This window comes from Amblyraja radiata, chromosome 29 (genome assembly GCF_010909765.2).
Source record: "Amblyraja radiata isolate CabotCenter1 chromosome 29, sAmbRad1.1.pri, whole genome shotgun sequence".
Taxonomy (NCBI): Eukaryota; Metazoa; Chordata; class Chondrichthyes; order Rajiformes; family Rajidae; genus Amblyraja; species Amblyraja radiata.
Window position 1 is genome coordinate 23,956,146 of NC_045984.1, and position 26,722 is coordinate 23,982,867.

The 26,722-nt window shown below is 45.9% G+C and overlaps 1 protein-coding gene across 1 annotated transcript in view; it reads left to right on the forward strand.

Moving 5' to 3' along the window:
• tbxa2r (thromboxane A2 receptor) overlaps positions 1 to 24,611 on the forward strand; it is a 41,919-nt gene extending 17,308 nt beyond the window's left edge. Inside the window, exons 2-3 of the mRNA XM_033046898.1 lie at positions 19,062 to 19,908; positions 23,362 to 24,611. Of these exons, the coding sequence (XP_032902789.1) occupies positions 19,159 to 19,908; positions 23,362 to 23,613 (1,002 nt within the window). The 5' untranslated portion in view covers positions 19,062 to 19,158 and the 3' untranslated portion in view covers positions 23,614 to 24,611. The remainder of the gene's footprint in view (positions 1 to 19,061; positions 19,909 to 23,361) is intronic.
• Positions 24,612 to 26,722: the final 2,111 nt, after the last annotated feature.

Below are 26,722 nucleotides of genomic sequence, written 5' to 3' on the forward strand. Positions count from 1 at the left end.
AACTTCACTACTACTGTTAGGTGGCCTGTACACAACACCCACCAGCGTTTTCTGCCCCTTAGTGTTTTGCAGCTCTACCCATACCGATTCCACATCCTCCAAACTAATGTCCTTCCTTTCCATTGCGTTAATCTCCTCTCTAACCAGCAACGCTACCCCACCTCCTTTTCCTTTCTCTCTATCCCTCCTGAATATTGAATATCCCTGGATACACCCCAATAAGATCACCCCTCATCCTCCTGCGTTCCAAGGAATAGAGTCCCAGCTGACTCAAGCTCTCCCAGTAGCCCTGGCTGTAGGATGCAGGATGTATGTTATGAATCACAATACTCGGGCAATCAGTCTGAGTCAGGCTGACATCTTGCTTGCTTTCAAATTGAACGTGACCCTTTAAAAACTGCTTTGGTTGAATCTATCAGATTTGGAGATCGTAAAAAGAGCTCATTTCGGAGAGCTCAGTTCTTAGAACTTTGTAGTGATGCTGTCCAACAAACCAATCACTAATTACAGCTTAGCTTAAAACTAACTTGTTTTTCTTACTTAAGCGACTTTTGGAGGTGCATGAATATGCAGGGAATGAATGGATATGGATCATGTGCAGGCAGAAAGGACTTGTTCTTCGCATCCTGTTCAACACAGACATTATGGGCCGAAGGGCCTCTTCCTTTGCTGTACTGTTCTATGTTCTCAGTTCTGATGAAGAGTCTTTGAGCTGCCAGGTTGATTCTATTTCTCTTTCCACAGATGCTGCCTGACCAGCGGAGAATTTCCAGCAGTTTCTGCTTTTATTTCACCATTAAATCATACTGAAATCACCTGTGGCTCAATTTTCAAAAACATGTAAACTCAAATAATTTCCATCTGCACTTTCATCTGGTTAAAAAACGTCAATTATGAACAAGTTTTTTATAAATATCTTTATGTGTTGAAGTTAAATGGGAAGATGAGTATTTCAAAATGGTTTAAATACTGCAGATGAGCACAAAGAGATACAGCTGGTAGAGCCACAGTATCACAGCGCCAGAGACCCGGGATCGATCATGACCTCGGTTGCTGTCTGTGTGGTGGGGTGGAAGATTGCAACCTTCACGTGGTCCGCCCTCTTTTGACGAATGCAACCAACCCAGCGTGCACAGTCAAATAAGATCAAATAGAACAAGTTGTCCTACAACTCTAGGCTGTGCACTCCATACGCAAGAAGAAGAAGAAGTCCCTGTGGTGTTTGCACGTTCTCCCTGTGAATGCGTGGGTTTCCTCCGGGCACTTTGGCTTCCTCCCACATCTGGAAGATGTACTGGTTTGTAGGTTAATTGTCCCCTGTAAACTCCCCCTAGTGTGTAGAGAGCGGACGAGAAAGTGGGATAACATAGAACTAGTGTGAACGGGTGATTGATTAAAGGTCATTGTGGACTCAATGGGCCGAATTGCCTGTTTCAATGCTGTACCTTTCAATCAATTAATCTAAAATTGGAAATGCATTCTCGGCCAAAAGAATTGGATTGCTGGTGCATGTTTCTTTAATGCGGCATGGGTGCAAAGTCAGTAACACGATCATTATAGCAAGCCCAGTACACATTGAGTTTGAGTTCAGTTTATTGTCACGTGTACCGAGGTACAGTAAAAAGCTTGTGTTGCGTGCTAACCAGTCAGCGGAAAGACAATACATGATTTCAATTGAGCCAACTACAGTGTATGGATACATGATAAAGGGAATTGTGTGAATAACCTTCACTACAAGATAAAGCCAGTAAAGTCCGATCAAAGATAATCCGAGGGTCACCGATGAGATAGAGAGTAGTCTCTAGTTGTTGGTAGGATGGTTCAGTTGCCTGATAACAGCAAGGAAGAGACCAGGACTGCCAGCTCTCACGCATTGAGCGTGAGAATCACGCATTTCGCCAAATTCTCACTCTCTCACGCTGATCACAAATTTCTCACGCTCTGTCGTGAGAAATTCTGTGATCAACGAAAATGTCAAAACTCATATCAACTGCATGGGCCGCGGGCGTTGGAGAGCTGGGGCTGAGGGAGGGATGGAAGCAGAAGCAGCGGCGGGGACAGTTGCGGACGGGGAGCCGGGGCTGGCGAGTGCTTGTCGGGCTGGCGAGTGTTTGCCGGGCTGCCATGGAGCAGCCTCAGTGCAAGAGTCTCAGATCGTCGGAGGCGTCGGAAGCTTTGCACCGCTACCGTAAGAGTCACTGTGCCGAATTCTCCCAGGTGACTGGCATGGACTAGGCTGCAGCTCGGTGCATCCTGGAGGACAACCAGTGGCTGCTGGAAGTAAGTACCAAGCACTGAGTAGAAACGGTGGAAGATAGTGGCCTTCAAATGGGGGTGGTTGGAGAAAGCATCCTGCTTGCCTGCTAGATTTTCACTTACTGTAACTGCAGGAAAAATGTTCCCGATGTCGGGGGAGATCAAAATCAGGGGTCACAGTTTAAGAATAAAGGGTAGGCCAGTTAGGACTGAGATGGGACAAACTTTCTTCACGCAGAGAGTTGTGAATCTGTGGTATTCTCTGCCACAGAAGGCAATTAATTCACTGGATCTTTTCAAGAGAGAGTTACATTTAGCTCTTGAGGCTAGCGAAATCAAGGGATATGAGGAAAAAACAGGAAAGAGATACTGATTTTAGATGAACAGCCATGATCATAACAATCAAAACAAAGATCTTTTTATCATTGTTGTGTTATGAATATCACAGAAAATATTATGTACTCTCAAGACTCTTATTGGACTTTGCATTTTGGAAAAGTCCCAGCTGAGAGGAAGACGGCAAAATACTGAAAATATTGGGGGTGAAAATTACTTCAGGACAGTTTGTTAGGAAAATGAAGGAAATGGTAACAGAATACTTATACAGCTGAGTGAGTATAATTTTACGGATGAGAAATTGTGTTCAACCAATTGATGACTTCTTTGACAAAGCAACTAGCATGTTAGATAACAAGGAAGCCAATGGATTGCCGCATTAGATAAGCACCTGTGGACTTGAACATAATAGGTTACGTACAGGGGGCCAGATATGGGGCTTTAAGTGTGGGGTTTATTGTCAGTGCAGAGGGGCTAGGAGCAAGGCCAAGTGTGCATCCAGAGTCAAGGTCTGGAATAGTACTCGGTGAGCAGTCAAAGCTGGGACAATGGGAGTGTTCAGCACTGGGAACATAAGCAGGTAAGCAGCTATGATCATGGTAGAATAGGGGAGTAGGTGTAAGGCTGGACTCAGGGTCAGAAATGAGAGAAGGTATGCAACTGGGGTCAGGGTCAGGAGTAGTACCAGGTGTGCAGTGAGACCCAGGTTGGTCAACATGGGCCAAATGTTTGATTACAATCTGATTTCCATTCATGAATATACAAAGATCATTCATGTGCTGCACCTGTTGATCAGAGCCTGGCTCTACTGTGAAATGTAATTACGAATGTAATTTAGCCTAACCTTATTCATAGCTGATCCAAATTAAAGCATAAACATTGCATTCAAGTGTGTTAAAATACTCGCTACAGTATGCACCAGATTGCACAATTTCAAGCTGAAAAATGCAAAAGCTCCGTACCAATGGGAGGGGGACACACACACCCTCCCCCCCCCCCCCCAAACTAACCCAAAACACACAGAACTGACAGTAAAGTGAATTACTATGGTGTAACGTGGCTTTGATCAGGGCCCTGCGTACACACCAGTCTAAACCACATGCAGGAAATCAGTGGGTGCAGCTTCACACATTCACTATCTGGGGCATCAGCTTCATGCAGCCTTGTTTGTTTTCATGGAACGAGTTAGTAGAGAGTTAGCATGGTAGCTTCAAAATGAGGAACTGCCTCTGTGTACGCAGCTGTATAAGCAGAACACAGGCAGAGACAGAGGCAGACATGGACAAATTCTTGATTAGAGGGGTGTCAAGGGTTTTGGGGCGAAGGGAGGAGAATGGGATTAGCAAACAGCCATGATTGAATGGCGGAGTGGACTCGATGGGCTGAATGGCTTAATTCTACTCCTATAACTTGTGAACATAGAACAGTACAGGACGGGAACAGGCCCTTCGACCCACAATGTCTGTGCCGAAAGTGATGCCAAGTTAAACTAATCTCATCTTCCACCCTGGGGAAAAAAGGTTCTGACTGCTGTCCTGAGATCACACCATCCCTAGCCAACAATGGGTCTACCAGGGCACCATCCTGCCTGTGGCTGGCCCTGATTTGTCCTGGTCTTTAACTCTCCCCCCCCACTTTCAGTCCGAATAAAGGTCCCAACCCAAACCGCACCGATCCTTTCTCACCAGGGATGCTGCCTGACCTGCTGAGTTACGCCAGCACTTTGCGTCTATCTTTGGTATAAACCGATATATTCAATACTTTGCTTCTAAATGAACTTCTTCTGCTTCTTGGGGAGTCGCTCGTGACTGAGGACAACTAAACCACATGCAGGAAATCAGTGGGTGCAGCTTCACACGTTCACTATCTGGGGCATCAGCTTCATGCAGCCTTGTTTGTTTTCATGGAGCAAGTTAGTAGAGAATTTGCCTGGTAGCTTCAAAATGAGGAGCTGCGGCTGTGAACGCAGCTGCTGTGTAAGCACAACACAGGCAGAGGCAGAGGCAGAGATAGACAAATTCTTGATTGAACGGATGTCAAGGGTTAAGGGCCTGTCCTACTTTCACGACCTAATTCACGACCTCTGCCGAGTTTGCCTTTGACTCATACTCGCAGCATGGTCGTCACAAGGTCGTAGGAGGCCGTAGCAGGCCGTGATGCTAGTCGTAGGTACTCGTGGCATCAAGTAGGTCGGGGCGTTTTTTCTAGCCCGTTGAAAAATGTCCACGAGTAAAAAAGGTCGTGAAATAGGTCGTGAAAGTGGGACAGGCCCTTTATGGGGAGAAGGCAGGAAAATGGGATTAGCAATCAGCCATGATTGAATGGCGGAGTGGACTCGATGGGTCGAATGGCTTAATTCTACTCCTATAACTTGTGGACATTGAACAGTACAGAGCAGGAACAGGCCCTTCGACCCATAAAGTCTGTGCTGAACGTGATGCCAAGTTAAACTGATCTCATCTGCTTGCACGTGATCCATATCCCTCTATTCACTGCATATCCACGTGACCATCTAAAGGACTTATATGCCACTATCATATCTGCCTTCACCACCACCACCACTGGCAACACATCCCAGGCACTCGTTACTCTCTGTGTAAAGAAAATTGTGCCGCACATCACCATTAAACGTTGCCCCTCTAATGTTGAACAATGTTATCCAGTCTTTGACATCTTCCATCCTGGGGAAAAAAGGTTCTGACTGCCTACCTTATTTATGCCTTTGCTAATTTTTTATACTTATCTCCTTTAAACCTCGCCCCGCTCACCTCAATGCTGTGCCCTCTCATCTTTCACATCTTCCACCCTGAGGACAAGCTTCTGTCTGTCTAAAAAGTCACAACAAGAAGGGTGCCCGACGCGAAACATCACTATCCATGTTCTCCAGAGATGCTGCCTGACCCGCTGAATTACTCCAGCACTTTGTGTCCTTATTTTGTAAACCAACATCTATAGTTCCTTGTTTGTTACATTCTGACTGTCTTCCCTATCTATGCCTTTCATAATCTTTCAGTTTTCCTCTCACCATTGGTGTAAAAACACTTGCCCGGCACATCTCATTTAAACTCTGCCCCTCTCACCTTAAACCAATGCTATAGCTATGTCCTTGAAATACAGTATATTGTGATTGTCCACTCTATCTTTACATAGATTCGATTTATTTTTTTTGATTAGGCGTACAGTGCGGAAACAGGTCCTTCGGCCCAACGAGTCCGCACCGACCAGCGATCCTCACAATTTAACACTATCCTATACACACTTGGGACAATTTACATATACACCAAGCCAATTAACCTACAAACCTGTGTGTCCTTGGAGTGTGGGAGCAAAACCGAACATCTCGGAGAAAACCCACGCGGTCATGGGGAAAACGCACAAACTCCGTACAGACAGCACCCGTAGTAGGGATTGAACCCCTGTCACTGTAAGGCAGCAACTCTACCACTGTGCCACCATGGCTGCCCATATACTTCTGTGATCATTGTCTGTTGTGCCTCCTTTAGTCAAGGGGAGACAACCCTTGCTCACTGGACCACAGATGAAAGTGGAGCAACATGTTGAACGTGGTAGGTAGCTGGCAATGAAGTGGACCCTTATGTGGATGTGGTGTGGGAGCTCATCTGATCTTCTTTGGTTGAGATGAGGATTGTGCTCCATTGAAGAAAAAATTGGACAAAGAGTCACCTACGGCCAAATACGTGCCCCTATGCAGACCTGGGATGACAGTGGCAAGCTGCCAATGTTGCCCAGCAGAGTCTGCAATGCTCCGCTCCATCAACAAGTAGTCTCACCACTTCCCGTTGCCACTATCACCAGCAACATCTTGGAGGTCACCACTGACCAGAAACTGACCTGGACCGAGGCCTTAATTACTTCTCACAGCATCGATAAAGCAGTCAATATAATCAACAACTTGTCCTACTCCAGTCACTCATTCTCTCTGCCCCTGTCTGATGGAAGGTACAGAAGCTTGAAAGCATCCATCATCAAGCTCAGGAACAGCTTCTTCCTCTCTGTTAGCAGGCTTCTGAATGGTCCTTCCATAAGTTAGGGTACTGACCGATTCACTTCCAGCCCATTGCAGATATTCGAGTCTGTCAAAGGAACTGGTGCACTTCCATGAAGAGCGCTCTGTATCTTCCTCTTTGCTCTACCTATTCTACTTGAGTTAGGCTCGCTTATATTTGTATATTATTATCTGATACGATTGGATAGGACGCAAACCAAACCTTTTCACTGTACAGGTTCACAACCTTTTATCCGAAAACCTTGGGACCAGACACTTTTCGGATTTCGGAATTTTTCGGATTTCGGAATGGAAGATTTTTAGCGTAGATTTTAACGTTTTTTAGATAGAACATTACAGGGGACCGGGTGGCTCAGTGGTAGAGTGCTCGGCTCGTGGCCGCAAGGTCGCGGGTTTGCACCTCGATCCCGGCAGTTACTCGGTGAGGGAGGTAGCGCTCTCTTGTCACCCTAGCGGGGCTACATGGCCTTAGGTGGCCTAGCTCGGGGATTCTTGAATCCCCCGAATAAATAATTTAAAAAAAGATAAAACATTAAGTAAAACTTTAAACATAAACTGGCTCAAACTATGAAAACACATGAAAATATGCTTACATGCAGTAGCCAGTCCGATGATTTTCAGGGCCCTCTTGCCGTGAAAGATGGAACTCCAGCGTCGGGTGAAACAATTCCTCAGCGGCTTGGAAAGTCTGGAGCGGCTGCCTCCTCCACGGAGACCGGGGCACTCGTAGCCCTCAGGCCGCACCGGTTGGAGCTCCGACCCCGGCGAACTCGATCCCTGGCTCCGCGGCGCTCCAAATCCAGCGCCGCCCGCGGCCGGACGCCCGCAGCCCCAGCTGCGCGATGTTGGGAGTTGGCGGCCACAGCGCTCCGGAGCCAGGGATCATGTTCTCCGGGGTCGGAGCTCCAACCGGCATCGCCCGCTCCCCGCTGGTATCCCAGCGCTGCGCTGCCGCCGCCGCCGCCGAAGCTGTAGTCCCGGCCGGTTCCGACAGGAAACGCCGCTCCATTCTCGATGGTAGGCCGCGAGGACGGGGCGAAGAAGCAGCCTGGAGGGATACTGCCTCTCCGACCAGGTAGGGGACTAAGAATTAAAGTTTCCCCCTTCCCCCCCCCCCACCCACCACATAAAAGACCTCCAAACTAACTGACTAAAATTTAAGCAATGATTTACAGATGTTTAAGTAGCTACAGTAGTACAGTAGTACAGACCTGGGTTGACCATGGGTCGTTTCGGGTCAAGTTTGGCGCCAAACGCGAGCTTTGGTGGCAGACGACATCCTGGGGGAAAAAATCGGTTTTCGGAGATTTTCGGTTTTCGGAATTTCGGATAAAAGGTTGTGAACCCTGTACCTCGGTACAGGTGACAATGCCAAACCTAAGCCTGCCTAATATAACTTTTTATGGCAGTGTTTATGTTATAAGACATAAACACACCTTTTAGTTCTTCTCTGTTACTACAGAAGTCATTCCTGGAAGCTCTAATCCTTTCAAATATTCCATTCCCAGTCTTCACAGAGACAGACCCCCAACCGAGATTCCTTGATTCTCCCTTGTATAAAAATATTTTAACAACATTTAGTTATTTTTTTTGCTGAAGGAAAAAACTATATCAAAGGGCATTCATTGGTTTGCATACAACTCAACGCACATTGGTTTATACTGTGGACGGCTCGATTGTAACCATGTATCGTCTTTCCATTGACTGGATTGCATGCAAGAAAAACATTTTCACTGTATCTCGGTACACATGACAATAAACAAAACTAAATTACACTAAACTAATAACGTGTGCTTATTTAATGTATTCATAGGGAATTATTCTGCCCTATTTCAAGTGACGTTTTAATTGAGGGCAACACAGTGGAGCAGATGGCAGAGCTGATGCCTCATGGTGCTAGAGGCACGGGTTCAATCCTGACCTCGGATCCAGTCAGTGTGGAGTTTGCATGTTCTTCCTGTGACCACATGGGTTACTTCCGGATGTTCCAGTTTTCTCCCTCATCCCAAAAATGTGCACCGTTTTAGGTTACTTGGCTTCTGCAAATTGCCCCCCCCCCCCCCAGTGTGCAGGCTGTGGATGCGAAAGTGGGATAACATAGAACGCGTGTGAACGGGTGATCGAAAGTCGCCATGGACTAGGTGGGTCGAGGGGCGTGCTTCCACGCGGCATCTCTAAACTAAAATCTAGAACTAAAAACTGATCTAAAATTGTTTCGATATCACCACAAAGAAATTTCACCTAAACCTATTAAAACTCACAAAAACGTTTGTTTTCATTACTAAGAGGCCAGTTCATATAATTAATTAGGTTACTTTAAAGTTCCGAGTTCTATGATTTAATAATTTCACTGGCCACTGTCAAAACTTGAGGAATAAATCCTTATTTGGTGTTTCATAACAGTTCAAACATTGGAATTGTTTCGTGGTATGTAGAAGCTACAAATTCCATCGATGTCTGTAGCTGGTTTTAATGGATCATTTATCCCACTTTTCCTATTGCCTTCCTGCCAAAAATTAGAATCAAGTGTAGCTTTCTTGTTTACAACTAAATGATAATTATCCATGATTTATCTTAATTATTACTTGATAGCTCTTGTATGAATTTTTTTTTTTAAGTTGATGCGTTGCCATTTACTTTGCTCCTGTTCAAAGCTGCTACGAAAAGAAAATCTAAAATGTTGGATCGAAGTATGTTTCGAGTAAACAAATTGTTATCCAATGTTTGGAAAACTGGAATAGATTCATGTGCTTACATTCAGCTTATCCTCTGCTGTTACAAGTATAAACTGCTGGTCTCCAATGACATCATACTCTTGCCGTCCATCTGACCTTAGCTTTATGATGAAGCTTTATATGGTCATTTGGAAAAAATGGGTGTATTCCAACATGGCACTTTATCCATTGTAATGGGCATCGTCGATGTTGCCTTCATCCAATACTCTTTCTTTTCATTCAATCAAGTGATGGGGAGCTTTGCAGGCTCAGAGAGCATTTCATTGCCCATCCCTCATTCTACTCACAAATGTGGAGGTGAGCTGCTATCTTGAATTGTGGCAGTCCTTCTGGTGTGCGGATGTGCCTACAATGTTGAGAGGGCAGAGGTTCCAGGTAGTGAGGTCAAAAAGATGTGGCACTGAAGGAAAATGTAAAATGCGTTAAGGGCGGCACAGAGGCGGAGTTGGTGGAGCCGCTGCCTCTTAGCGCCAGAGACCCGGGTTCGTTGCTGACCTTGTGTGGAGTTTGTACATTCTCCCTGTGGCTGGGTGGGTTTCCTACGGGTGCTCCAGTTTCCTCCCATGTCGCAAAGATGCATGGGTTTGAAGGTTAACTGACCTCTGTACATCGCCCCTAGTGTGTAGGGACCATATACAGTAGATGTGAAAGTGGGCTGAGGACCTGTTTGCATGCTGTATCTTGCAATCAACCAATCAATCAATTTTAAGATACACAAAAATGCTGGAGAAACTCAGCGGGTGCAGCAGCATCTATGGAGCGAAGGAAATAGGCAACGTTTCGGCCCGAAACATTGCCTATTTCCTTCGCTCCATAGATGCTGCTGCACCCGCTGAGTTTCTCCAGCGTTTTTGTGTACCTTCGATTTTCCAGCATCTGCAGTTCCTTCTTAAACAATCCATTTTAAGTTTTGTTTAAGAAAGAACTGCAGATGCCACTCATATCTTTACATGGATTAGACTATTTTTTTTTGATTAGGCATACAGTGCGGAAACAGGTCCTTCGGCCCATCGAGTCCGCACCAACCAGCGATCCCCGCACTTGAACACTATCCTATACACACTTGGTATCGAAGGTAGACAAAAATGCTGGAGAAGCTCAGCGGGTGAGGCAGCATCTATGGAGCGAAGGGAACTGGAGGTGTGCGTTTTCACAATTCTATATCTTTTGCCTTATGGGAGAGGGTCGAAGAGGGAGTGGCCGGGGTGCGAACCCAGGGTATCGAAAGGTTAAATGAAGCGGCTTGATTCACTAACCCAAAACACACAGAACCGACAGTAAAGTGTAACTATGGTGTAATGTGGCTTTTATCAGGGCCTTGCCCACACACCTAATGCAATCTAAACCACATGCAGGAAATCAGTGGGTGCAGCTTCACACATTCACTATCTGGGGCATCAGCTTCATGCAGCCTTGTTTGTTTTCATGGAACGAGTTAGTAGAGAGTTTGCATGGTAGCTTCAAAATGAGGAACTGCCTCTGCGTACGCAGCTGTGTAAGCAGAACACAGGCAGAGACAGAGGCAGACATGGACAAATTCTTGATTAGAGGGGTGTCAAGGGTTTTGGGGAGAAGGGAGGAGAATGGGATTAGCAAACAGCCATGATTGAATGGCGGAGTGGACTCGATGGGCTGAGTGGCTTAATTCTACTCCTATAACTTGTGAACATAGAAGAGTACAGGACGGGAACAGGCCCTTCGACCCACAATGTCTGTGCCGAAAGTGATGCCAAGTTAAACTAATCTCATCTTCCACCCTGGGGAAAAAAGGTTCTGACTGCTGTCCTGAGATCACACCATCCCTAGCCAACAATGGATCTACCAGGGCACCATCCTGCCTGTGGCTGGCCCTGATTTGTCCTGGTCTTTAACTCTTCCCCCTCCCCCTCCCCACCCCACTTTCAGTCCGAATAAAGGTCCCAACCCAAACCGCACCGATCCTTTCTCACCAGGGATGCTGCCTGACCTGCTGAGTTACGCCAGCACTTTGCGTCTATCTTTGGTATAAACCGATATATTCAATTCTTTGCTTCTAAATGAACTTCTTCTGCTTCTTGGGGAGTTCTTGGGGAGTCGCTCGTGACTGAGGACAACCTGCTTCCACTTCGGTTTGCTGGGTTCTGAGGTGGTCCATGGGTTGATGTTGGAACTGCAAACTCTTCCAAAGATGGGGGTAGTAAATAGGTCAGTGGCTAACAGTGGCACAAATGACCAATTTAGTCCCCTTTGCACTGGCAGAAGAAGGAAGACGGTAGTAAACTGGACGGGTGATCGGAGCTCAACAGGGATGTAGAGATCGTGCTTTATTGAGTTCATCTATGCAATGCAGAGAGGGAGGGGAATGGTGGGGCAAAGGCAAGGAGATGCTCTTGTAACCAAAGGAGTTGGAGGGATCAAAAAAGACAAAAAGGCAAAAACTGCAGATGCTGGAATCTTGAGCAAAACACAAAGTGCTGGAGGAACTCAGCAGGTCAGGTAGCATCTGTGGAGAGAAATCTTTATTAGATAGAAAGATACAGCACGGAAACAGGCCCTTTGTCCCACCGTGTCCATCGACCACCCATTCACACTAATTCTACGTTATCCCACTTTCTCACCCACACCCTACAGGGGCAATTGACAGAGGGGCCATTTAACCTACAAGCCTGCATGTCATTAGGAGGAGACCCATGCTGCCACATGGAGAACGTGCAAACTCCACACAGACAGCATCCGAGGTCAGGTTCGAACCTGAGTCTTTGGTGCTGTGAGGCAGCAACTCTACGAGCTGTTCCCTCAATAGTGGTGTACGCTCATGGCAGGTCTCCAGATATCGTAACTGAGAGACGGTTTGTAAAAGAGGAAAGGGGAATGAAGGACAGATGGCGGAGCACAGCAGGGATGATCGTGGGTCAAAGATAGAGGTCATTGGTAAACCAGGGTGTTGCAAGGGACTGTTTAAATGGAACCACAATGGTCCGTTGAGCAGAGGAAGTGAAAGAGGGCAGGGAATCTAATCATGTTGTAAATCTACAGCCTGGGGGAACAGGGTTGGCGGTTTGCCATTAAGTTCGATTTCACTGCTCGTTGATCATTCTGCACAAGTCTTCTCACTGTTGGACTGCTGTTCTCATCCAGGGGTCATATCACCAGTGGCACTGACCACACAGCCCATGCTGGGGGAACAGGTGGTCGGCAATCTTTTCCACCGAACACACTACTGTTGCGACACTTTCACTAAAGATTGCAATGTGTACATTTGAGGGAATCTTGTGGCAGTAATGGGGCTTTTTCACGGGGCGAGTTGACGCAAGATGTCACCAGAGTGAAGAGGTCGTGGTCCAGCACGAGTCTCGCACGATATAACGGGGGTAGATAAAGAGTTCCCACGGTACTCGGCATTTCTGTTATTTGTGCGAGTGGCTTGTCCGTTTCCCGAGCTTTCGCGTTAAATCTTGAATGAACATCGTGAACTACACGTGACACAAATGATGTGACTTTTTTTTTCACACACTATATATATCCTCCCTTGGTTGAATTGGCTCATTTGGAGACATGTTTTACTGTGTATGTGGGAGACACAGATGGACTGAGCACAGTACCTCGGTCTTACTGTGTGTGGGAGAGGGGGAGAAAGAGACGTACACTCACAGAGGCAGTCTCTCAGCCTGTGTAAGAGGGAGGGAGAGAGAGAGAGAGGCACACACAAGGTGGATGTGAAATCTCACCTGCCTGTTTCAGTGACAGACACCCGCCGCCAGTAAATGAAGACACCCCCATCTGTCTCCCCCTCCTCTCCCTCGACTCCCCCACCTTTCCCTCCCAACTCCAGTCCCGTCCCGACCCCCTGGGAAACTGAATAGAGCAACAATATAGATATAGAAACTGAAACAATATAGAAACTGAATAGCGCAACATGGCAAAAACATCTCTGACACGCTTTACCCCCTTTCTTTGAGATTTTCTGGGAGCCATCTCTGCAAGTGTTCCTGTTAAAAAGATTATCCAACAATGACAATTAGGTGGGACGTCCTCGAAGGACACATGTTCCCTTGTCGATATTGAGACCACGTTTTTACTCACCTTCTGTCCCCTCTGTCCAGCTTCCGGGTTTACCGTTCGCAGGAGTTCCCACGCGCTATATCTCTAAAATCTAAAGTTAGGTAATGTCTAAAGGAACTGCAGACGCTGGTTAATGCTGGTTAATACGCACAGAAGGACACAAAATGTTGGTGTAACTCAGCAGGTAAGTCAGATCTGGGAAGAAAAACATAAAAAGCTGGAGTAAGTCAGCGGGTCAGGCAGCATCTCTGGAGAAAAAGAATAGGTGACGATTCGAATCGGAGCCCTTCTTCAGACAGCCTAATCGGAATTGAGTCTGAAGATGTGTCTCGTCCCGAAACATCAGCTTTTTTTCTCCAGAGATGCTGCTTGACTCGCTGAGTTACTCCAGCTTTTTGTGTCTGTCTTCGGTTTAAACCAGCATGTGCAGTTCACTCATTACACGGGTCTCTGTACAACATTGATTGGTAGCGTTCCAGACCCCTGGACCCGAGGACTCCGACCTGTATCTCTCAAAGAAGTACATGTGAAAAATTTCTCACGGACCATAAAAATGCGTAACCTTTCAGTAAAGTCCCTTTTAAAGTCCCTTTTAAAGATTATAGTTATTTTCTTGAATCTCATTAACATAACTCATGAATAAGTTGATGTCCATATGCGGATGCAAATCTTTATTTTTATTTATTTTTTAAATTCAATCCCACAGAAGATAATTTTTACTCACCTTCTGTCCCCTCTGTCCAGCTTCCGGGTTCACCGTTCGCAGGAGTTCCCACGGTACCCGCAAGAGTTATTACGGATATCGCACTGGCCACTACGTCCATATAATGTTGCAATGCTCAACCACAAGTGTACAAGTCAATCTTGGAGAAATTCAAACTTTCTTGAATTTTCTCCCGAGTGACCAAGTTACACGATGACCTGCCGTTAGCGCTACGGTGGTCCACGGTGGTCCACGAATGCCGTACTGTTATCGCACGAGGTTCCCACGATGTTAAACTCCGGTTAACTCCTGCGTCAAGTCGCCCCGTGAAAAGGCCGCTTAATTGTGAGGAGAAGCACATGCACAGAAACGGAGTATCCCTCAAAGAGTTATGCAGTAAAAAAACAAGCATTGATTCAAGCTCGTCGAATTGGGTATCCCACTTTGAATATATTCCACTTGTCATAGAGTCACAACATGATACAGCATGGAAAGAGGCCCTTCAGCCCAACTCATCCATGCCAAACCGGATGTCCCATTCAAGCTAGTGCCGTATGCCTGCATTTGCTCCATCTTCTCCTAATCTTTCCTATCCATGTACTTGTAAGCATTGTTACAGTACCTGCCTTATCTACCTCCTCTGGGGGACCTCGGGGGAAAGCAAACTTTTCACCCAGAAGTTAGTCCATATCTGGAACGATATGCCAGAGGAAGCTGTAGAAGAAGATACAATTACAACTTTAAAATACATTCGGACAGATATGTGGGTGGGAAGGGTTTAGAGGGCGATGGGCCAAATGCGGACAAATGAGACTAGCCCAGTATGACAATTTATCTGGCTTGGATAAGTTGGGCCAAAGGGCCCGTTTCCATCTCCAAGACTCTCTGACTCTTAAGTGTAAGGTGTTGCATTTTTGGAGTTCAGGTTGCACGAGGAAAGAATACCTGACATAGGTACATAGAATTATGAGAGGCATAGATAGGGTAGACAGTCAAAGTATTTTTCCCATGGTGGAAATGTCATAGAGCTTATCTCTCTGTGCCTTCCCCCACAGTGGGAATCACTGTGGGGGGATGTTTTTGTGTTGAACTTCTTTTTGAATCTATGTTGTATTTTTATTAGTGTGCTGCAAGGACATCAGAATTTCCTCTGAATAAGGGGATTAATAAAGTTTAATCTAATCTAATCTGCAACTAATTAACCAACTAGTGCAACCTCTGTGATCTCAGCTGACAATGTTTCCTACTTAGGTTTACAGATAGTTCTCAGAACCCTTGTGTGATCAGGGGGTTTCCATTCATATAAAGACTAGTCCTCAAACTCGGAGGAATATGGTTGGGGACAATATCTGCCAGAGGTGGTTGGAGGTGGTGGAGGCAGACACTAAAGAGATGATCGTGGACTACAGGAGACAGCAGGGGTGTGGACACCTCCCCATCCACATCGGTGATGCTGAGGTTGAAAGGGTCAGCAGCTGCAAGTTCCTCGGTGTGCACATCACTGAGGACCTCTCTTGGACACTGCACACGGACACAATAACAAAGAAAGCCCACCAGCGGCTCTTTTTCCTGAGAAGACTGAGGAAGTTTGGCATGAACGCCAGCATCCTCACAAACTTCTACAGTTGCACCATCGAGAGTCTGCTGACGGGCTGCATCACAGTCTGGTACGGGAACTGTTCTGCCCACAGCCACAAATCACTACAGAGACTGGTGAAGGCAGCACAGCACATCACTGGCAACTGTCTCCCGGCCATTCAGGACATTTTTCACAGGCGGTGCCTGCGGAAGGCACACAGCATCATCAAGGACCACAGCCACCCAGCACGGAGACTGTTCTCCTTGTTACCGTCAGGCAGACGATACAGGAGCATGGCTGCACGTACCACCAGACTTAAGAACAGTATTTATCATCAGGCCATCAGGCTCCTGAACTCATAAACACATCATATATGTTGATTATTTTATTTATTATTGTCTTTTACCTACCAATGTTCTTGGTTTCTTGGTCCTCCAAAATATTCCAAATGGAATTTAAACTGGAGGTGGTGGAGGGAGGACTTAGAAACATAGAAACATAGAAATTAGGTGCAGGAGTAGGCCATTCGGCCCTTCGAGCCTGCACCGCCATTCAATATGATCATGGCTGATCATCCAACTCAAGCCAGAAAGGGTTATTGGGAAGAAAGAGCTACCTTAAATTTAGTTGCATCTGGTTGGGTAACAATAGTAGGGTGGAGATTATTCCATGCTTTAATTGTGCGGGGGAAGAACGAATTGCTGTATACATCTGTCTTTGTAGCTGGAATCACAAATTGGATCGAATGCCCTCGTCTGCTCCTAATGTTACTTTTATCTTATCTTATTTTATCTTATTTTTATTCTTGTAATATCATTGCTGAGGTGACCCGTTGTCTTGTCAAACACATTTCATTGTACCGTTGACCCTGTGTTAACCTACATATGGCAAATAGACCTGAACTGAACTGATTGTGGAGTTTAACAGGCACATGGATATGCAGGGAATGGAGGGACATGGATCGCATGCAGGCTGAGGGGATTTGTTTAACCTGGCATCATGTTCAACATGGGCATTGTGGACTGAACCTGTGCTCTCCTGTTCTGTGTTCTATGTTAAATTAGAAATTGTTAGCATCATTTGTTGGCATTGAGTTTTCCTAGCAAAATAAAATGTAAAGGCAGCACAGTGGTGCAGCAGTTGAGTTGCTGCCTAATGGGGCCTTTTCACGGGGCGAGTTGACGCAAGATGTCACCAGAGTGAAGAGGTCGTGGTCCAGCACGAGTCTCGCACGATATAACGGGGGTAGATAAAGAGTTCCCACGGTACTCGGCATTTCTGTTATTTGTGCGAGTGACTTGTCCGTTTCCCGAGCTTTCGCGTTAAATCTTGAATGAACATCGTGAACTACACGTGACACAAATGATGTAACTTTTTTTTTCACACACTATATATATCCTCCCTTGGTTGAATTGGCTCATTTGGAGACATATTTTACTGTGTATGTGGGAGACACAGATGGACTGAGCACAGTACCTCGGTCTTACTGTGTGTGGGAGAGGGGGAGAAAGAGACGTACACTCACAGAGGCAGAGTCTCTCAGCCTGTGTAAGAGGGAGGGAGAGAGAGAGAGAGGCACACACAAGGTGGATGTGAAATCTCACCTGCCTGTTTCAGTGACAGACACCCGCCGCCAGTAAATGAAGACACCCCCATCTGTCTCCCCCTCCTCTCCCTCGACTCCCCCACCTTTCCCTCCCAACTCCAGTCCCGTCCCGACCCCCTGGGAAACTGAATAGAGCAACAATATAGATATAGAAACTGAAACAATATAGAAACTGAATAGCGCAACATGGCAAAAACATCTCTGACACGCTTTACCCCCTTTCTTTGAGATTTTCTGGGAGCCATCTCTGCAAGTGTTCCTGTTAAAAAGATTATCCAACAATGACAATTAGGTGGGACGTCCTCGAAGGACACATGTTCCCTTGTCGATATTTTTACTCACCTTCTGTCCCCTCTGTCCAGCTTCCGGGTTTACCGTTCGCAGGAGTTCCCACGCGCTATATCTCTAAAATCTGAAGTTAGGTAATGTCTAAAGGAACTGCAGACGCTGGTTAATGCTGGTTAATACGCACAGAAGGACACAAAATGTTGGTGTAACTCAGCAGGTAAGTCAGATCTGGGAAGAAAAACATAAAAAGCTGGAGTAAGTCAGCGGGTCAGGCAGCATCTCTGGAGAAAAAGAATAGTTGGCGATTCGAATCGGAACCCTTCTTCAGACAGCCTAATCGGAATTGAGTCTGAAGATGTGTCTCGTCCCGAAACATCAGCTATTTTTCTCCAGAGATGCTGCTTGACTCGCTGAGTTACTCCAGCTTTTTGTGTCTGTCTTCGGTTTAAACCAGCATGTGCAGTTCATTCCTTACACGGGTCTCTGTACAACATTGATTGGTAGCGTTCCGGACCCCTGGACCCGAGGACTCCGACCTGTATCTCTCAAAGAAGTACATGTGAAAAATTTCTCACGGACCATAAAAATGCGTAACCTTTCAGTAAAGTCCCTTTTAAAGTCCCTTTTAAAGATTATAGTTATTTTCTTGAATCTCATTAACATAATTCATGAATAAGTTGATGTCCATATGCGGATGCAAATCTTTATTTTTATTTATTTTTTAAATTCAATCCCACAGAAGATAATTTTTACTCACCTTCTGTCCCCTCTGTCCAGCTTCCGGGTTCACCGTTCGCAGGAGTTCCCACGGTACCCGCAAGAGTTATTACGGATATCGCACTGGCCACTACGTTCATATAATGTTGCAATACTCTACCACAAGTGTACAAGTCACTCTTGGAGAAATTTAAACTTTCTTGAATTTTCTCCCGAGTGACCAAGTTACACGACTACCTGCCGTTAGCGCTACGGTGGTCCACGGTGGTCCACAAATGCCGTACTGTTATCGCACGAGGTTCCCACGATGTTAAACTCCGGTTAACTCTTGCGTCAAGTCGCCCCGTGAAAAGGCCGCTTTACAATGCCAGAGACCCGGGTTCAATCCTGACTCGGTCCGGAGTTTGTACGTTCTCCCTATGACCACGTGGGTTTTCTCCGGGTGCTCCGGTTTCCTCCCACACTCCAAAGACGTGCAGGTTTATAGGTAAATTAGCTTCGTAAAATTGTAAACTGTTCCTAGCGAGCAAGATAATGCTAATGTACGGGGTGATCGCTGGGCCAAAGGACCTGTTTCTACACTGTATCTCTAAAGTCTGAAACTCTAAAAAAAAAGGGCACATTTTTCCAGGTAAATCTTTGTGTTTAATTTTTACATTTCCTCCACAGATGCTGCCTGACAGCATTGCGATCCTCCTGCACTGTTGTTTTTCGCATTGCAATTAGTACAGCTTTGCTGAAGCACGTAAAATTAACTTTTACCTTTCTTGCAGGGGTCCCGGGCGGAAATTATTGGAACTGGGGACGGCTCTGGTAAAGAAACCGCTGGTCTTCGGCCTCAAGGGGAAAGCATACGCCTGCAACGCGACCATGCCGACCCAAAACAACACCACCAACAGCAGCATGCACGCCTCCCCTTGGTTTTCAACCGTGTTCTCAGCTGTCGGACTCCTCTCCAACCTCATCGCGCTGATGGTCCTCATCAGCGCTTACAGAAAAGCACGGAGCCGCTCGAGGTCTTCCTTCTTGATCTTCCTTTGCGGCCTGGTGTTGACGGATTTCCTCGGCCTCGCCACCACCTCGTCCATCGTCCTGACCTACCACCACATCAAATTCCGCTGGGAGGAAGTGGACCCTCAGCTGCACCTCTGCAGGTTCCTGGGATTTTCCATGGTCTTTTTCGGGCTCTCCCCGCTGCTGCTGGGAGCCACCATGGCAGTGGAGAGGTTTCTGGGCATAAACAAGCCCTTCCTGCGTTCCACCAACGCCTCGAAACGACGGGCTTGGTGCACGGTCTTCTTCGTCTGGCTCTTTGCCTTCTGCATCGCCATCCTGCCCATCTGCGGCCTGGGGCATTACGTGCACCAGTGGCCCAATTCCTGGTGTTTCTTCAACATGACAAGCAGCTCAAATGATGTTGCATTTTCAATACTGTTTTCTAGCGTTGGTGTGTTATCTCTGGCACTGTCTGTTATCCTGAATACAATCAGCGTGGTAACACTGTTCAAAGTATGCTTCAGGAAACTCGGTGTTGAAAGGAGGAGAGATCACGAAGTTGAGATGATGGTCCAACTCCTGGGTATAATGGTCATCGCCACATTCTGCTGGGCTCCACTGTTTGTATGTATCAATTCATCAGGTTGTAATACCACTAATTACTGGATAACTTAGAAACATAGAAACATAGAAAATAGGTGCAGGAGTAGGCCATTCGGCCCTTCGAGCCTGCACCGCCATTCAATATGATCATGGCTGATCATCCAACTCAGTACCCTGTACCTGCCTTCTCTTTAGCCACAAGGGCCACATCTAACTCCCTCTTAAATATAGCCAATGAACTGGCCACAACTACCTTCTGTGGCAGAGAGTTCCAGAGATTCACCACTCTCTGTGTGAAAAATGTTTTTCTCATCTCGGTCCAAAAGGATTTCCCCTTTATCCTTAAGCTGTGACCCCTTGTCCTGGACTTCCCGAACATCGGGAACAATCTTCCTGCATCTAGCCTGTCCAACCCCTTAAGAATTTTGTAACTTTCTATAAGATCCCCCCTCAAACTTCTAAATTCTAGCGAGTACAAGCCGAGTCTATCCAGTCTTTCTTCATATGAAAGTCCTGACATCCCAGGAATCAGTCTGGTGAACCTTCTCTGTACTCCCTCTATGGCAAGAATGTCTTTCCTCAGATTTGGAGACCATATTAATTGGTTACTAATTGACCTTTCCAAAACAGAGTAGTAATGGTAGAAGCCGACATATCGAGATGAAGGACAAATGCCATGAAACTCATTCTCCAATGTTAATGTGTTATATTATGGTGCCATGTGTTCCTGCGATATGTGGTGCCATGATACCATATGTTGTACATAGTGGTGCAGCGGTAGAGTTGCTGCCTTACAGCGCCAAGGGTTCGATCCTGACTATGGGTGCTGTTTGGACGTTGTCCCCGTGAACGTGTGGGTTTTCTCTGGATGCCCCAATTTCCTCCCACACTCCAAAGACGTACAGGTTTGTAGGTTAACTGGCTTCAGTCATCTGTAAATTGTCCCTAGTGTGTAGGATAGTGCTAGTGGACAGGGTTAGGTTTTAGAGATACAATGTGGAAATAGGCCCTTCAGCCCACGGAGTCCGTGCCGACCAGTGATCACCCCGTACACTAACCTACACATACTAGGGACAATTCTACCACTTACCGAAGCCTTAAACCTGTACGTCTTTGGAGTATGGGATGAAACCAGAGCACCCGGAGAAAACCCACGCGGTCACAGAGACAATTTACAAACTTCATACAGACAGCACCGTAGTCAGGATCGAACTAGGGTCTTTGCCACTGTAAGGCAGCAACTCTACCATTGTGCCACTGTGTCACCTCCAGGGATGCTGCCTGATCCACTGAGTTATTCCAGCACTTTGTGTTTTTTTTTGTATCACCTGCCAGGCATTGTCCCATCCCCAGCATTTTCCAGCTTTCTCCCTCCTACTACAATCGGTCTGCAGAAGGGACCCGACCCAATATGTTTTATAGTCTTATGTTCTTACGGTAGATGCATAGAGGGACCTTGGAGTGTATGTCGACAGTTCCTTAAAGATAGGTTAGTACTGTGTTTAAAAAGCGCACAATTATACGTTCTTTACTTTGCCAAAGCAGAGGACATAGAAACATAGAAACATAGAAATTAGGTGCAGGAGTAGGCCATTCGGCCCTTCGAGCCTGCACCGCCATTCAATATGATCATGGCTGATCATCCAACTCAGTATCCCGTACCTGCCTTCTCTCCATACCCTCTGATCCCCTTAGCCACAAGGGCCACATCTAACTCCCTCTTAAATATAGCCAATGAACTGGCCTCGACTACCCTCTGTGGCAGGGAGTTCCAGAGATTCACCACTCTCTGTGTGAAAAAAGTTCTTCTCATCTCGGTTTTAAAGGATTTCCCCCTTATCCTTAAGCTGTGACCCCTTGTCCTGGACTTCCCCAACATCGGGAGCAATCTTCCTGCATCTAGCCTGTCCAACCCCTTAAGAATTTTGTAAGTTTCTATAAGATCCCCTCTCAATCTCCTAAATTCTAGAGAGTATAAACCAAGTCTATCCAGTCTTTCTTCATAAGACAGTCCTGACATCCCAGGAATCAGTCTGGTGAACCTTCTCTGCACTCCCTCTATGGCAATAATGTCCTTCCTCAGATTTGGAGACCAAAACTGTATGCAATACTCCAGGTGTGGTCTCACCAAGACCCTGTACAGCTGCAGTAGAACCTCCCTGCTCCTATACTCAAATCCTTTTGCTATGAAAGCTAACATACCATTCGCTTTCTTCACTGCCTGCTGCACCTGCATACCCACTTTCAATGACTGGTGTACCATGACACCCAGGTCTCGCTGCATCGCCCCTTTTCCTAGTCGGCCACCATTTAGACATAAGAGTAGGGAGCTTATATTTAATTATTTAATTTGTACACAATCTTAATTTGGGCACAGTTTGTGTGCTACATACAGTTCTGGTAATCAGCTTGAAGGGAAGGTGCAATTACACGAGATAGGATCCAAAAAAAGGCATGAGTATTTTTGCTCCGGTTTCCTCCCACATCCCAAAGATGAGCAGGTTTCAAGGTTCCTTGGCCTCTGTAAATTGCTTTGATTGTGTAGGGAGTGGATTGGAAAGTGGGATAAAACAGTGTTAACTAGTGTTAACGGGAGATTGATGGTTAGCGTAGACACGGTGGGCCGAAAGACCCGTTTCCATGCTGTATCTTTCACTCACTCACTCACTCACTCACTCACTCACTCACTCACTCACTCACTCACTCACTCACTCACTCACTCACTCACTCGCTCGCTCGCTCACTCACTCACTCACTCGCTCATTCACTCACTCACTCACTCACTCACTCACTCACTCACTCACTCACTCACTCACTCACTCACTCACTCACTCACTCACTCACTTCATTGCTGCACTCAAACAGTACTTGGATACATGCTTGAAGAAGGGCGGTCATGGTGGCGCAGCGGTAGAGTTGCTGCCTTACAGCGCTTGCAGCGCCGGAGACCCGGGTTCGAACCCGACTACGGGTGCGGTCAGTACGGAGGATGTACGTTCTTCCTGTGACCACGTGGGTTTTCTCCGAGATGTTCGGTTTCCTCCCCCACACCAAAGATGTACAGGTATGTAGGTTAATTGGCTTGGTGTACATGTAAATTGTCCCTAGTGTGTGTAGGGTAGTGTTAATGTGCGGGGATTGCTGGTCGGCGTGGACTCAGTGGGCCGAAGGGAATGTATCTCTAAACTAAACTAAACTAAACTAAACAACAGTGGTTTGCAGGACCACAGATCGTAAAGAGGAACACAAGGTTAGGTTTCCATTAGCCCTGGCGTGATGGGCTGGAAGGTCTTCCTTCATATGTCACCTACAGTATCCAAGTCCTCCAGGGATGCTGTTTGACTTGCTGAGTTACTCCGGCACTTTGAGCGTTTATTTTTTGATAACCAGTTTACGTGTCTCCTTCTGCATAATTATTTTTCCCTGATTCTGTGGATCATTGAAGTAACACCAGTTGTTTGTTGATTCCCACAGGTATTTACCTTCAACAAGACCTTGATGGGTTTGCCCAACAATGCAAGGCAGGGTAAAAATCTAATTATCTGCATTCGAATCGCCACGTGGAACCAGATCCTAGATCCCTGGGTTTACATATTGTTTAGAAGATCAGTTCTGAGGAAGTTCAACCCAAGTCTACGATCAAGACCTTCAATATCATCATTATATCCCACTATGAATGCATCATACAGTAGAAGATTCACACAAGGCTCAGTAACAACCTCCTAGTACACAGTTATGGCTGAACGGACTGCCGCCAAACTAAACTTTAGATATACTTATTTGTAAATAATGTATTTTATATTATATTAAAGCTTTCTTCATTGTAATATGTGTAACATTGATTGCAAACAATAATTGTTACTTTAAGACTGTCAAGCCCCTTTAAGAATTGTGTTCTGTGACTAATTGTTCCGTTGATTGGAACATCATGTAACCCTGCTCATCTGTATCCACTTATCACACGCCAGACTTTGTCCCGGACCGACCTCTCTCCCCTCTACCACAATCAGTCTGAGGAAGGGTCCTGACCGGAAACATTTCCTAACTTACTCCAGCACTTTGTTCACAAGTTCACAAGTTTTAGGAGTAGAATTAGGCCATTCGGCCCATCGAGTCCACTCTGCCATTCAATCATGGCTGATCACTCCCTCCTGCTCACATTTTCCTGCCTTCTCCCCATAGCCCTTGACTCACGTTCTAATCAAGAATATATTTATCTCTGCCTTAAAAATATCTACTAACGTGTCTTTTTATATATAGTAAGTTTAGGTTGGAGACACACCATAGGAACACCGAGTCCGTCAATCCCCATCCACTCTAGTTTTGTGTTATCCTATTTCTTCATCTATGCCGTTCACACTAGGGAACATTTTACAGAGGCCAATTAACCAACAAACCTGCACTTCTTTGATATGTGGGTGGAAACCAGAGCACCCGGAGGAAACCCATTTGGTCTCTTAGAGGACGTGCGAACTCCACACAGAGAGCACCCGAGGTCTGGATCGAACCCGGGTTCTTGTGATGGGTGTTTGATCAACAATGCACAGCTTATTTGATCACTTTGTGTCACGGACATTGCAGTGGAATTGGTTAGAGGTTTTCAAAAAAACACAACTATCACATATATTCTTTTCAGGTATCAGGAAAAACACAATGTAGCCCAGTGACACTCGAACTCGACTGTGGCTGTAAAAAAATGTCTATATTAAAATGCTTTATTTAAATTCAGTTATCATTGGGTTACTGTTGGACAACGGAAAGACGGTAATTTTGTGCCATCATCCTTTCAATGGAGTTCTGGGGCAAGCCGTTCACAGTTATGGCACCTCGCAAGTTCGAACTCATTATATGTATAGAACAGGGAACACAGAACAGTACAGCACAAGACCAGGCCCTTCGGCCCACAATGTCTGTGACGAACATGATGCCCACTCTTATTTGCCTGCACATAGAGTCAGAGTCGTACAGTGTGGAAACAGGCCCTTTGGCCCAACTTGCCCAGACTGACCAATGTGATCCAAGTTCCTCCCATTTCCCACATTTACATGTGCCTATCTAAAAGCCTCTTAAATGCCACGTATTATTGTATCTGCCTCCACCACCAGTCTCGGCAGCGCATTCTAGGCACCCACCACCCTCTGTGTTAAAAAACTTGCCTGTGCAACTTTTCCCCTCTCACCTTAAAGCTGTGTCCTCTAGTATTTGATATTTCGACCCTGGGGAAAAAAGGTTCTGATTGTTTCCCCGATAAATGCCCCTCATAATTTTATATACTGCTACTAGGTCTCCACGGTACCCCTTGAGTTCCAGAGGTCTGAAGAAGGGTTTCGGCCCGAAACGTCGCCTATTTCCTTCGCTCCATAGATGCTGCTGCACCCGCTGAGTTTCCCCAGCAATTTTGTGTACCTTCCAGTCTGTCTAATTCAGGCATCATTCTAGTAAACCTCCTCTGCACTCCTTCCAAAGCCGCCACAATCTGTCCTATAATGGATCGACCAGAACTGCACACAATACGTCAAATGCGGCCTAACCAACGTCCTATAAAGCCACACCATGACCACTTGACTCATACTCAATGCCCAAACCTCTAGTGTTTGATACTTCCACCCTGTGAAATAGGTTCTGACCATCTATCCTATCTAAGCCTCTCATCATTGTATACACTTTAGTTTAGTTCAGTTTGGAGACACAACGTGGGAACGGGCCCTTCAGCCCACCGAGTCAGCAGCGACCAGCGATTCCCGCACATTAACACTATCTTGCATACAATAGGGACAATTTACACTTATGCCAAGCCAATCTACCTACCAGCCTGTACGTCTTTGGAGTTTGGGAGGAAACCGAAGATCTCGGGAACAAACCTACGCGGTCACGGGCAGAACGTACAAACTCTGTGCAGACAGCACCTGTAGTCGGGATTGAACCCGGGTTTCTGGCGCTGCAAGCGCTGTAAGGCAACAACTCTACCGCTTGGCCTCTTCTAGCAGGGTCTCCCCTCAACCTCCAGTGATCCAGATAAAACAATCCAAGCTTTCCTTTATTGATCTTCAAAAAAACAAACCATGGTTTGGGATTTGTGGCATAGCCATGCAATTTGTACTAAAGAAAAGCCTTGAAAACAAACCATTTGTACTGAACATTGGCAGGTAAAAGAGATTTCAGAATACAAAACACTCTATTTTGTTGTGATTAGATTAATGGAAATAAACCAAAAAATTATAATGATGTAATTGTTTCAGGTTTTCCCTATTATAATGATATATGGCTCCTGCTCAAGCTCTTGACTGCTTTTGATGTGAACTTGAATAATATTTCAATCATATCTATTAATGGTCATATTCCCAAAGCAAGATTCAAGATTCAAGATTCAAGAGAGTTTATTGTCATGTGTCCCAGATAGGACAATGAAATTCTTGCTTTGCTTCAGCACAACAGAATATAGAAGGCATAAATACAGAACAGATCAGTGTGTCCATATACCATTGTATAAATATATACACACATCAATAAATAAAACAGATAAAGTGCAAATAAACAGATTATGGCCTATTAATGTTCAGAGTTTTGTTTGAGTTCAATAGCTGTGGGGAAGAAGTTGTTTCTGAGCCACAATGCAACCGATCAGCTCTCTACTGTGCACCTGTAGAAGTTAGAGAGAGTCCTCCTTGACAAACCGACTCTCCGTAATCTTCTCAGGAAGTAGAGGCGCTGATGTGCTTTCTTTATAATAGCATCAGTGTTCTCGGATCAGGAGAGATCTTTAGAGATGTGCACGCCCAGGAATTTGAAGCTCTTGACCCTTTCCACCGTCGACCCGTTGATATAAACGGGACTG